The sequence below is a fragment of the Opisthorchis viverrini genome, assembly GCF_000715545.1.
Source record: "Opisthorchis viverrini unplaced genomic scaffold opera_v5_143, whole genome shotgun sequence".
Taxonomy (NCBI): Eukaryota; Metazoa; Platyhelminthes; class Trematoda; order Opisthorchiida; family Opisthorchiidae; genus Opisthorchis; species Opisthorchis viverrini.
The window spans coordinates 1,168,409-1,182,838 of NW_008751799.1; the positions used below are offsets into that span (position 1 = coordinate 1,168,409).

Sequence of the window (14,430 nt, forward strand, 5' to 3'; positions counted from 1 at the left end):
TGGTCGTTCATCAGCTGTTTCAGCTGGTATATATATATATATGTATATATATATATATATATATATTCACAGTGTTATAATTCAACATGCTCGTTTTTTATCTCCTTAGAACCTACTTCAGGCTTTAGAGGCCCTGAGACACAGCACCGAACTTCAACAACTGCAGAGTGAAGAATTGGTGGACGATTTGAAACGGGCCAACACGGCTTTGATTGGAGCGTTCGACAAAGCGAAGCACAAGTACTTGACTCGCATCCGGAAGCTAGAGGATCAGATCGGTTCGATCTCCAACAGCACAAGTGAAAAACGAACAGTCCTTTCAAAACCAGTTTCATCGTGCGCACCCATTTCTATGCCCCCCGATACTTGTCTAGTTTCCACCAAGTGTAAAGAAAGTATGATCAACATCCGTAACAAGCCAGTACCCCCAACCGTCCGTCCCACAACTACTATTCGAAGTACGAACGCTATGAACATGGTGCCCTACATAAACAGTACTATTCCGAATATGCCGGTCCAAGGTGGTTCACTCAGGCTATCATGCCCTGATCCTGTCCAGTTAAGCCGACCTTTACCCGCGATTCCACATACCCAGCCACCTAAACCTAGACAGTTAACTCCAGCATACATACCCAAACCGCAGCATACAAAAGGAAATACAGTCTTCCCGTCAAATAAAATCCCTCCGGGAAACATGCTACCTCCTCAAAGAGCCCCTTAACATTCAACGTCAGCCATTGTACAGATGTTCATTTTGTACAGCGATTAAACGATACACAGTTTGTGTGCGAATTATACGCCTGATAACGAAAACAATGCGAATTCCCAACCTCATGTCCTCTAGCCCTTTCAACAGTCCTTATTGTCCATGATGCATTACACCCTTATATCCCCCAACCCCAGTTCTCCCCAAATCATCATCATCGTCACTAGAGTTGATCTGCTATCAAGGGCCAATCAAAGCGTGGACCGGCTCTCCGGGATTTCGCCTTCTTGCTAGCAGAGGAATCTAAGTTGATTGGCCTCAAATACGTACCAATATATGTGTTGCAGCTGCATACACAAGAGATTGACCTTTCCGGTCCACTGTTTTATCTCGCGCCTTTTTAAATAACTTTTAATCTGGTTCGCATGCGTTACGTTGGTCTTTTTGTTTTTAGTTGTCGTTCTAATTTCACTCATTTCTCCTCAAAAAGGGTGTTTCATTTATCAAAAAGCAACAAGACAAAGTGTGGCTAGAGCATATCACCTATATTCTACTGATATACATACAATGCCGAAATCATTCGTGCATGAATATACGTGCCCCACTGCAGATACAATATGTACCAAGTGTTTCTTCTTGCTGTTTGATACAATCTGAACTGCGACGTTCTTCCCAAGCTCGCTATCCTTGCCAAGTGACAGGAGAACCTGATATGTGTTAGTTCAACCAGACCGGATCAATGCGGCAACCTACCTGGAAATTTGAGATTCTTCCAGCGTGATCCATTCGCTTGCAGTATGTGATGAATAAGTGATTGCATTCTATTGAAAAATGAGCAGAAGCGAGTATGGTTAAAGCCTTAACTAACAGTCAACACAGTTGACTGCACAGTCAACAAGCTGTGCAACTGGTAACCGTGAGGCTTGTTACTAGCAAATACGAACCGAGAGTAGAAGGGGTTTCTGAAGGGAATTTGTTGTCCATCATCAAATGTTTCACAGGAATTTAGCATGGAAAACGATTGCGGTAATCTGATGTAGCACACTAGTTTACCCGGATAAGTAATCACAGCAAACAGTAAACCAATCCTAGAACTTGATGAGCATTTATACATATGTATGGGGTTATGCGACCCTCAGTAAGAATAATTCACTATCAACAAAATGTAATTCCAAATTCGGAAACTCAGCGCAGTGAACCGGTTTTATAACTAAAGTAATTGTGCCAGATTACACTTAGGATTTATTCGTAGTCTGGGTTGTACTCCTAGCTAAAATACATCGCAGATTATTTATCACCATCTCTCCCACTCTATAGGTTAAATGCGACTACCGGCATCAATGAGAGGTTTTGGCCAGTTAACTGCATCTTACATGCAGTAGTCCCATCAAGGGAGGTTTCTAAGTTGCAAAAAGATAGCTGATTTCTCCATGACAGTAGCTTTCCTGTGTATGTTAGGTACCTAAAGTCGCAAGTGACGAGAAACCGAGAAACACGGTTGCAGACCTTCCATGAAGAGGAGTCTTACAGTAATTTCTCAGCTGTATGGATGACTGTTCCCTTACTAATAAACATGATATTTAGTTGAACAAATTGCTCATCACCCTACATTCTTCAATTTGGGTACTTTCTCGCAGTATCTGATCTAGTCCTTTATCGAGATCGTACAGAATAAATTACTACTGTTAACCACTGCAGAAGAATACGTATACCATTCAGTATTTTATTACACATAGTAGGGACTAGATTGAAGTTACCGTCACCCTACTTGACAGCAGATTCGGTTTTTAGGGCGAACAGGTTTCTGTCATACTGAATTAGACGACAGAACTCCGAGGTGTAGAGCTGCACCGATGCGGGGTTCCAACTTAGCACTCAGTTCGTTCACCAATTCTGTGTCTATAATTCGTACACGTTCAGTAAGTTTCAATAAGATGGTAAGGTGAAAAGACAAGTACACAAATACAGAACGACAGAAACATGAATGGGATCGCGCACTTTGTGGATGCAGTGAATAAAGTGGGCGTAGCGTCAGGTCAAAGTAATGCTGCAGGTTTTGTGAAAAAACAGGTGTTGCTAAAACTTAAGGTCATGTCTGCCGAGTTCTCTCTCTCACGCCAAACTACCTGTGGGTATCTACCCAAAATATCACATCGCTAACCAGAAAAAGCCACCAGTTGTGCATCCCATTGCGGAAATGGCAAACGATCGACGGATGTCTAAACCAAATCTAAACAAGCCGCACCGGACTTGCACGAATCTGTAATCACACGCAGAACACTGTGATGGGCGGGTAAGTGAAGTAAGCGCGCACATTTTGTCCACTTCAACGTTTCTCGACAGAAATCCACTTGACCTCGACGGACAAACCCCGGCGTCTAACCCTCGATTTCGACAGCAACAGCCGTCGTTCTTTATGCGAGGACGAGTGCCTCCTTGAAAGTGTTTTGATTTCTTATCTTGAATGAGTGTCAAGCGGCCACGTACACAAACGCTGAGACTGATGTGTTATTGCGGCCAAGGGACCTGTCCTGCACTAGTGCTGGAACACCAACGACGTAAAAGAGTTGCATATACCACACGAGGAATGTTCACCGAGACACTAGTCTGTTGATGTCACTTTTGGCGGTGAGAAAACAGGTGTTCTGTAAGTCAGGTTGCGGGAATCGTTGGGGTACATATGGGTAGGAAATACAACATCAGTCAGACACCTTGAGGAAATTACCAACTTGTTCAATGCGAAACATCCTAATGGACATAGCCCTTGTTGTAAATAAGCACAGACGATAGCGTAACCGCCACAATTGGAGAATAGAGGTGGGGCCAGTGAGGGAGGAGCAGGCAAAGCGAAGCGTTCGGTAGTTCGTTCATGTGTTACACGAGCGACACAGTTTATCAGTTCGATAGAGAAAACTATTCGGGATTACTGCTATATGAGGGTATATGTGCATTTTCCAAAGTCAGTCCATGAAGATTTAACACAACATCAAATACAAATTTTAGTAAGTTTGTTAAAAAAAAACAGCACTTACGAGCTTGTAGGGATCATCGAATCATTTGTCTTAATGTTTAGGTGAAGAGGACGTCCGAGGACACCGTGAAGCAAAGCACTCGACGGTGGATGATCGCGACAATAGCATACAACAACAGGAGAACCTATGCCGTTCAGAAGATGCAGAAAATGACCGAGTGTGTTATCCGTATTGTCCTACAAGTTTGGTGAGAACCAGAGATGAAAAGGAAACTAGGATGGTATGACAGTCATCACCTAAGGACAGAACAAACAATCAACTTAGAAGAGTCTAAGGAGAAGCAGTTACAAATGTAATGCGCCGAATTCTTATATAGACATCGGTATCTCATCAATCCCTCGGATATCCTAATGCTCAGGTCTAAGGAATTTCCGTACAATAATAGTTAGATCTATTGTTCTACCTGTCACTCAAGCGAGTCTACTTGACAGTTTTTGCGTATAGGACGTGCATGCTGTTAGAAATATCCCAAACGAATAAGAGAGACACGCACTCATTCGAGAGATCCGAAAAATTTCGTTGGATGTGAATAAAGTTCATGGTGCGCCTTGTCACATTTTGGTGACAACCAGTTTGGATGAACGAGACGTTAGATTTTATAGTTCTAAAGCCGCACAAACTGGCTTAACCAGTAGGCCCCTAGGCGGTTCCAGTCGCGTCAACCCAGGTTTTTACTTTCTGGAAAAATGACCACAACCTAGTGAATTTGGTTGTGGCTGTATTTAGAAATCGTGGATCGTAGCTAGTTTCTCAGAATCGAGAAAGAAAGGAAGTCAGTTAATCTTAATATCGGAAATAGATCTCCGCCTTCAGTCTTGATTTGCCCACCGAAGCTTTTCATCGGCAAAGAACCGCAACTCAGACCGTCACAGACACCGCATTGCAAGCGCAATGTCTGGGGACCCGAGTTCCCCACCAGGAGTCATGTCAGTGTTATATCTGGCCATCAGAGCCATCCTGAATGGAAGTTGTCGTCAGTGAAGATCACAACGTCCCATTCGACGCTCCAAGTGATGTATTTATCTTCAGCACGACCACCACCAATCCAAGAAACATAACTCTTTCTGACTGAGGTGTGATGCAGCCTATAGCAAGTGCCATGCGCACAACAAGCCAACATGCAATCCGGGAACTCAATTTAGTTTTCATGCGTCAGAAGACCCAGAGTAAAATTTTACCCTTCGCCTCATGGGAAGTCCTTCCCTTAAGTTTCCTCCCACCCCTCGATGTTTACCGGAGCTTGATCAGTCAGAACACTACGGACAGCGTCGTCAATGTGCGCCCACGGAGCAAAATTAGGTTCACACATTCCAGAATCCTTGAAGGTTATCATCTGAAAATATTCTGGCCGAAGCTTCACCGATCTTCTCATCATACCACATTTCACTACACCATTCATGGTTTATCCGATATCCAATGCACGGATGAGGCGAGCGCCGTTATCAAGCCAAGTCTCTACTTGGATGCGGTCGATAGCACAGAGCCGGGCACCATCCAACGCATCGATTGCCTGATTGAATGAACTTTGGTTATCAATAAAAATAGCGCAGTATTAGCCGAGTAGGTGCCTGATAAGGCCATCCATCTAAGGTAGCTCTACAAGCATTTGACACTCTTCAGGCAAACCGATCACTATAAATCAGAGTTTGAATAAAGAACAATACGGTAATAGGTTCTCAAGAACTTCAAAGAAAACAGTTGTCCTATCAGCGCTTTGTGAACCGTGTGTCATTGTCACATACGGTTTCTTTTCCATCACCAGCTTCCCATCTGGCTTTTGAGGACTCCTCAACCGGTTTATTTCGGCCTAAGAACGCTGGGAACTGAAGGTGACCTAACTTCCACATCAGTCTTTGGGTTGTCCGTTGTCTGAATGATAAAAGGGAAGCATTGGGAAAACTCATTCAAGCCGATAAAAGTTGCCAGGAAGTATTGGTAGCTATGTCATGTCATGGTTGTGTGGCCACTACAATCTTTCGGGCCTGATAGCCACGACGGCCACCGAAACGCATCAGGAAGGCACGCTCTGGAATGTCAAATCATAGTCTGCTTACTCATCAGTAGCTTCGACAGAACGAGAAAAACATGGTCGGCATACACAACGTTCATCTAGCAGTTGTAAAACATTTTTCCGAAAATGGCTAACGAAGGTTTTACATCCTCGATGGTAAATTACATCGTCTCGATAACACTAGAGCAGCCATGAGGACGATAACTAAATTCGCTTGTCAGAATTACGGAGGAAATTACCTGTGACCCAGCCTTACCAAGTGGATAGCATGGCACATAGTGGGATCTCGCGCTGACAGTCACTACAAACTTGCCGCGGCTTGCCACCTATCGTTGGTAAAGTATTGAACAAAATTTGAGGGGTGACAACCAGTTCAGATCTGGTCCAAGCACAGTTGGAGTGACAGGATTTTAGTGAACTGAAGGTGTTAGGTAGCTCTAGTGCTATATTTAATAAGTTTGATAACCAAGATTGTTAAGTTGATTTGGTTATACGAGGTCCCCTCTGTACTTAATATAGCAGAATTAATTCCGGGTAGCCACTTTGTTCACAGTAAAATTTCTGTCAGCCAATACAGGCCGAAAAGAAAGACGTCTACTTCAAAAAGGGCCTCAGACGAAATTTCAGCCAAGCCATAGATGGTCTCGGCGAAAGGATGGGCATAAAGTGCCGACTCAAGTTCTGATGACTCCTTGTCTTAGAGTCACGTTATGGTGATTGGTATTCCTTCGATGTGTACATGACCCCCTACTATCGCTCCCTATCCCATTTCAGATACCTATCTACCGATGGACGAAATGGTTCTAAAGTAATTTTTGGTGGGTAGGCTGTCTTTGCAATCTACTTGACTCGTTAAGTATCGCGATAGCCACCAATTAGGGGTGCCCAACGCGTAACTCTTACCAGAACAGGCAGGCGGTTCTTTCGTTCAGTCTGATTAGCGCTCCAGGGAATCACTCGAAGTCACCGCTTTAGTTATTTTAGAAGTACAGTGGAAAAATAGTCCATCTTGCTGTGACCATTGCATCGAATTCCCATGTGCATAAGGTGTATCCTTCGCGAACTAACGCTGCACCTTAACGGTGGGGTCTATCCGTTCGACGGTTGCATTATCCCCACCGCTAGTTCTTCCTTTTCTTCTGTTATGTGGAGTTTACAATAGAGCTTTGTATCTACCTGAAGCTGTCAGTTCGGCTGACATAGTCGGGAGGCTCGAAAGAAGTTAATCAAAATTAAATATAAATATACTCGGCTTTTGCCAGTAACGTCGGAACCTTCACACTTCTGACCATCACCAAGCCCTGAAAGGTTGGATTTATTTTCTACATCAAACAGTCTACTGTACCGTAATGGCATACATTGTTAGTTTCGATCCACTCTTTTTCTAATCGCAGGCATATCACATCTGGTGCGTATTCGTAAGCTGCAGGGAGTAGGATATGCAACAACGCAGCCAATAAGTTGGCCCCGCTCGAATCCTTCTTCACCGTTCTGGAAGACGAATTGTTTGTGGATGCTTTCGAATCAACCACCGGTATTCGAAGCCACTGAACTTGACGGATACGTCTGTTGGATCGAACTGATATATGTGCAGGCTGGATCGTCCGCCGGAGTGCGGAGCAAGCAGCTAACTGTTCGGCGTAGTTACCACGAAAGATGGAACACCAGAAAAGACTGAAAAGGATTAGATAATGAGAAAAAATCATATAGAACTGGAACAAAAGGACTGGAATCTTTTAAATAGTTTATTACATTTTCTTCATATTCATTTTAGTATTCATTTACGCACAATATGCAAACGTCTCCATCGAGGTCCCTTAAAACACTCGGTTGGGAGAGCCAACTTGTTCATAGGAGTTTTGTGGTGACCCTAGTGATCAAAACCCTCTCATGAACTCTTGACCTCAGTCAACTGTATGTAGCCATATTTTTCCTGTAATGAGCAGTTGCAAGATGAGTCCCCCTGCCTCGTTCTTCTAGCTATTTCTTTGGTCCAGTATACCCATCCGTCAGTAATTTACTGGGATCTCTATTTCCAGTACCCCAAGAGATCAGGTGCATTTCGAGAGCGATTCTTACACGAGAAACGATGTTATTTGCCCCTTAAAAAGGAGATCTTTCAAGGCAGAACACCACAGCAGGAAGCAGCTTGTGCAGACGATGCTTACTATAATACTTTAACCATCCGGAATCTCTGCGAATGTCCAAAATGGCTCAACTATACATAACCTTATCGTTCGCTGGTACCTGCAATGGATACGCCTCGGATAGCGACCACTAAACGAACTTACTGAACCTAGCAACGATAGACAGTGAGTATCAATGAGCTCCGAAGCTGAAGTGGGTGCCTTAGCAACTCCAGCAGATGTCATATCCTCAGAATTCCACTGCTAAATAAAACAACAGCTGCTGCAGATTTTTCCTCTTTAGTGACCTCTTCTCATCTGCAAAAATTATGTTGAACCAGCAGTCAGTACTACTCCCCAATCAGGTGACAACAGTCAGACCTATCGAGCAGTGATCTTGATATGCGCAGCTATAGTGCTTATTCGCGTACTACCAGTGAAAGGAACAAGGCCTTTGCTGCGGGGTTATTTATCAGAAAATGCCAACTGACCGGTTACTGACCATTGGACAGGGAAGCAAAACCCTCATTTGCGTCTTATTTGCAAAAACTGGACACCCATCTTCTCCTGAACGCGTCTTCTTGAACTTTCTTGGATATTCATTGACCCGAACGCGTCTCTTGAACTTTCTTGGATATTCATTGACCCCAATTACTCAACGCTCGAATCCAAGCAAATGTTGCAAAGCGACTCCACAGATTCCGCAACATATCTCCCATTTTCAAGAGACGCAAAGCGAAAGTCCACAAACGACACATACTACTCGCGTGCCTCCCCATCAGTAGCATTACAGTTACACCAGTGCACTGGTACCAGCATCCGTGATAGTTATGGATTGTTACAACCTTTGAAATAGTATTCGCCTAGCCTGCACCTGACGATTAACAATCCGGAGAAAGCAACGAGTCCGAAGAAAATGCAGTCAGACCGACGAAACCGAACTATCACATTGCGGCAGCTTTCAGTGTCAGTCAATGCATTCAGTTAGTTTTCGCGTAATTCGAACAAGGTCAATCAAAGTGAAGTGGAGCCAACCAGCCCAGGATAAATAGGTGTGAGCGTTTTGCTCTTTACTATAATCAGTAATACCAGATCTCCTTGTTAAAGTTCCCGATACGGAACTTTGAATCAAGCATAGGTTTGAAGACCCGATTTTCAAAAGGATGAATTGGGCCCGAAAGTCAACGGTACTAGTTGCACAGAGGTAAGCAAAACTACACAACAAAAACCTCGTTTGTCCATGATCGTGAAATCGTATGAGTCTGTCACCGACCAGAACAGCAGTGTCAAGGTCCGCGCAGTGAACAGCATTAGGCGGAATGTCAGCTCGAATTGCTGTAGTTCCTTCCGAGGTCAGTCTCGTGATTCTGATTGGCGATACGATTACGTAGAATTCACGACAGAGCAGGCTCAGCAGAGGTGCACGAATACGCATGGGTAAGTAGGTCAGTAATGCACATAAACACATGCTAGCATACTGGGCGGCCTTTGCGGCAAGCTGAATGGCGGTGTCACATATGTTGTACCCCATCCGCGTCGGACTCTGTATACTTGTACAGGGGCACGCCTGTAGCCAATGTGTCAGCTTCAGTGAACTTATTCGACGATGCTGTCACACAGACGTATGACTAATTCGCTTAATCCTGTCGTTTATTGGCACAAAAGCTGACAACTATAACCACCACAAACTGATGAAAGCTGAAATGCAATGATCAGAACACTGATTTACACCTTTGCGTCACACCATCTGGAAATACTGGCATTCGCCACATGGCCTTCTTTATTCCCAGACAACCGTATAGTCAGTATGAAAAAAATTCGCACAACCGACTCTCACTTGGTACACATACAGTGGATTTGCCGTATGACACCTCGTTTTATGGATAACAGACTGGTGACGAATGCGCGAATTTCTATGGCGGAACACAAGCACAGGGTGAACAAACTCACCAACTGAAACAACATTTAGAGGAGGCGTGGGCGATAAATGGTTAGGGAAATCCGTGACTGACAATCGTAACGGGAGTTATCCAGTTTCCAGGGCGGCTGAAGATCCTACAAAGCCACCTGGCCGTTTTGGCGTCAGCAATATGGTTAGCCGTCTGTTCGCGAGTCATGACATCTCAATCGCGCACCATAGGATCCAACCGCTTGATTTCCCCAACTGTTTCGACAATACCAGTCATCAGTGAGATGTTTTCTGTCAATTTTACAGTTTTATTCACCCCACTTTACACCACGCTGTGTTTAGATGTTTCCACACACGCCTTGAACTAATGGTATCATTTATCTGGCGCAGAGATACATCGGCATATCTCAGTGTGCCAGACAAACCCTGAGAGATGCCAGTCTCAGCAGCGTTTACAGTAGTTCCAAGTTTTCTAGCAGACCGATAAAAATGGAATGAACCGAGGAAACACACGTAAAAATCAAATTTGTACTCTCTAACCTCCTGTACTCTCTACCCTGGCCTTTCCTATTCGGGAAAATGATCTCATCTCCAGCCGGTCCACCGGAACCTATACAGATGCCCAGGTAAACCAATTTATCTACCAGGTCGATTGGCTCACCTGCAAGCATAAGGTGTGGGTTTGACCCCACCCAGTATTGTAGCAGCACTTTACACTTTGAAGGTGTGAAGCGCATGCCAAACCGTGCGGCAGAATTACTTAAATTAGCCAAAGTGGTTTGCATTGGGGAAGGATCTGAACCAAGGAGAGCAATATCGTCTGCATACTCAGTGTCTATGAGGGAAAGTCTCGGGAGCATTTCGACTCCCGAGGTTTAAGAGGAAGGCGGAGAAATTTCAAGCAGCATATCAATAACAAAGTTGGAGAGGAAAAGGGAAAGAAGCCTTGTCTTACACCACTGGAGGTGGTTAGCTTACCGTAAACTCGCATGCGCCCGTAGGAGTTCGCATACAATGCCCTCATAATGGGGAGAAATTTGGAAGGGATATCTTCGATCGCAAGGCACCTCCAAAGTTGCTGACGACCGACGGAATCAAAAGCAGGTTTCAAATCCAGAAAAACGACCAACGTGGGACCTCTGAAGGAGTGGCGCTGTTCAACATATGGTCGATGTATCGTCGACCAGGGCGAAACCCAGCTTGGTTCTCACGAACCTGTCAAACCCGATAATCCATCAATCCATGCAAAATAATACCAGATAGCAGCTTAGATGCGACGGATACCAGGCTGATACGTTCTTGCTCCCTTTGTGAAACCTGGGATGACGGTCGAGAAGATCCATTCGGCTGGTATTCTGCTTTCGTTCCAAATGTTTCGAAGTATGGTTGTCAGACCGTTCACCAGGACCTCACCACCTACTTTGAGGAGCGCAGGGTGTAGACCATCCAGGTCAGGTGTCTTGTCGCGCTTCAGGATTGAAATCTCACGCTGGATTTCGGTTGCTGATGGTAGGTTGGTGCCAACGTTCCATTCGGGCCCGCTTGGTTCTTCCAGCGGCTGTGTTGAAGGAGATCACGTGAACTATTCTTGGAAGTGCTCAGACCACCGCTCAAGATGGCGACTGAGGGAGTGAATCGCTGTTCCGTTTGTTTCGCATGGTGTCTCACTGACACCTGCCTTCTTTTGACTCGTTAATAGGATCAGTTGAAACAGGGTGCAGCTGTTGCCTGCAGCAACAACCTCTATCTCCTGGGCCTTCGAAATCCACCAGCGTTCTCTGTCATTTTTCAAGCTCTTGATTACCCAGTGTGTGAGGGATCTGCGTGCGCCATCACAGTCGCTAGTTGATGGTATGGCCTTTCTGGCAGCAATAAGATCTGCTGATTTCGAAGATATCTAGTGTTCATTCAGTCTGGTCAGATGGGCTGGACAAACAGTTCTGACGGCTGACAGCATTACTTCTTTAACTCGCCTCCATTCATCATCCAAGCAGTTTTCGTTGTCCACATGACTGTGCGTTTCCAGTAGCTTTTAGCCACATCAGCTCGATACCCTTCAGCTACTGAAACTTGCCGAAGTTGATGAACGGAGCTGCTCTCTTCCGGCACGCGTAGTGCTGGAGGAAAGCGAAGTGCTAAACGGGTCCGCAGGATGGCGTGACCAGAGTCCAGTTGCGTACTCCAAAAGGAACGACAATCCTTAACTGAGGCTGTCCGTTGGTAACTGATAGCCAAATGGTCCAATTGAGTCCAAGATTGTCTTGTGGCAAGTGGCCTCCAAGTAACTTGGTGTGTGCGTTTGTGTTGGAAGTTCATACTGGCTAGAAACAGCCGATGATCTGCACACAACTATAGAGGCCCTTCTTCTTCGTCCGTACGCTCAGTATCGACTCCAAATCAACCACCTAACTGTGTTTCTTCCGGACTTGGTCGTCCAACTTGGGCATTCACATCACCGGCCAGGATTACTATACCAGTACTTCTTGCCGACCGAAGTAGTCGTGACAGATCGTGATAAAACTCGTCCTTCTCAGTCTTAGAACTGCTATCTATTGGGGCATATACCGATACGACAAACAAACACCGTTTACCGCATCGACGTGGGTTAATCTTAATTGAGCCAAACCACCGCACAGCGCAAAGGCGACCGTTTACTGGGATCCAGTCCAGTAAGGCGCATTCAGCAACCTCCACACCGTAGATACAATGGGTCATTGCGTTAAGATTACCGGATGCCCGAAGAGTGAAAGGTGGAACATGGGCTCGTCCTAAGCAGCTTGCGGAGCAAGACCTAATTGGGGTCTTTTATGCGTGTTTCGGAGACACAACATACATCGATAGAGGGATAAAGTAGGGTTTCAGCAAGGTATGCCTGTTGCCCAATTTGACATGGAGTACGGATATTAAAGGCTGCAACGTGGATCAGATCTTTTGAGGTTAGCAGGTAACTATTTTGGTTCATTTTTCTGGGCAACAGTTGAGGCATGGAACAGTGGCCAAGGGTTTGGCAGATGGGTTCATTGCACTGCATTCTGCGATGGATTGGGAGGCAATGAGACGGGACTCGCTGTTCTTCGTCGAGCTGCTCCTCGGTGGCCTTCCTGGCATGGTTGAACCTTTAGAAACTGATTTCCAGCCAGTATAACCCGCAGAATCATTGCAGTACTCAAGCCCGACCACCACGAGAGGGTGACGGCTTTGGGTCAGGTACTCATGTATATAATCAAATGCGTGCAACAACAAAAACTCTCGTCATTGAAAATGTAGTTCCTCTATATCTCCTATTTTCAGAAATATAAATGCCCCATTTAATGACCGGTAAACGAGTAGAAAAACGTTTGGAAACGCCTGCTAAATAATCAACGGATGTGTTGCTAAGGGGCGTGAAGTCAAGTGAGAAAGTAACCAGGTTGGTCGAGTTTTAAGGCAGACAAACAATCAATCAGCGAGATCTTAGCCATTCAAGTGAGAAAGAAACCAGTTGGTCGAGTTTTAAGGCAGACAAACAATCAATCAGCGAGATCTTAGCCATTTGAAACTACTCTTTAGGGATATTCAATTCATGCAGTTCATCGTCCACATCAGTTACAGATAGAAACCTCTCTGCCTCAAAATGTGTTTCCAGAACAATAGTGCATCAGGAGGGATTTTGAATGGCTCTAAGTGTTTCAGTTCATCGATGGAGTAATGATACTGGCGAGGAATAAGTCAAACTAGCATTACATATGACATTACCTCATCATGTGAATAATTAAAACCGATGAAAGAACCGTATTCAAACTCACTCGCACTGAAGCTGTCCAGCGGAATCAAATATCTTTTCACAAGGCTTCCCCCCAAATGGCTCCTTTATGCCCGATAAATCAACGACAAGTAGACGGCAGAGTTTAGACATTTCCATGGCGCTTTGACGCGTGTTTGAGTAGTTGCTAGAATCCGACTGGAATTTAAAAAAGGAACAAGGGATAGATATGTGCATGAAGGCATTTCCTTCCTTTTCAAGATAGTTTTATATGCTCTCACCTTCCAGTCATCTGTGGGCAAATTCTCATACGCACTGGTGGCATTATGGCTTGTCAACGTCTTCCTGGTGCCACCTGTGACCTGAAAGTTATTCGGATTATCTTCCGTTTGGTTCTCTAAGTTGTTTGTGCCTATCATGTTGAGCTTTCCCATTGAGGTTCGCCCATTTCGAGTACGGAAGACACTGGTACGATATTCCTCCAGCACCTGGGGTGACATATCTGTGATTGCCTCAATTATCTGGAAGGGGTCTGGCTGCTGGCCGACTGCAAAAACTCGGCTAAACTATGGAAAGGAAAGGGAAATTCCAATTTAAAACAGAGTGATTCAGGAGTTGCCCATGGGTTTCAAAACTGGAGGATGAAAGAATGAAGACACAAACAGTGAGTACGGTGTGTCAAGCACAATAAAGCAGCCGGCTCAAACCCAAGACCTAGTAGAACAATCAGCTGACAGACAGTATAACAGACAGCATAACAACAACCACTAACCCACCGCTACGCACACAGCATAACACCACTAACCCACCGCTACGCACAACCACGCACTGATGATGTCACCTCGATTGGTGATGAAACGTTTGCAACCAAATTTTCTTTCCAAGCGAACAAGCCAACGACCAT

The 14,430-nt window shown here is 44.9% G+C and overlaps 2 protein-coding genes across 2 annotated transcripts in view; one reads left to right on the plus strand and one right to left on the minus strand.

Moving 5' to 3' along the window:
- The window catches only part of T265_14104 (hypothetical protein), a gene marked incomplete at both ends in the record, with an annotated part of 56,133 nt that extends 55,412 nt beyond the window's left edge, over positions 1–721 (plus strand). The window contains one exon of the mRNA XM_009172052.1: positions 110–721. Coding sequence (XP_009170316.1) covers positions 110–721 — 612 coding nt within the window. The remainder of the gene's footprint in view (positions 1–109) is intronic.
- The window catches only part of T265_06714 (hypothetical protein), a gene marked incomplete at both ends in the record, with an annotated part of 75,747 nt that continues 61,440 nt past the window's right edge, over positions 124–14,430 (minus strand). Inside the window, 5 exons of the mRNA XM_009172048.1 lie at positions 124–1,527; positions 3,739–3,914; positions 7,108–7,423; positions 13,570–13,724; positions 13,808–14,092. Coding sequence (XP_009170312.1) covers positions 1,443–1,527; positions 3,739–3,914; positions 7,108–7,423; positions 13,570–13,724; positions 13,808–14,092 — 1,017 coding nt within the window. The remainder of the gene's footprint in view (positions 1,528–3,738; positions 3,915–7,107; positions 7,424–13,569; positions 13,725–13,807; positions 14,093–14,430) is intronic.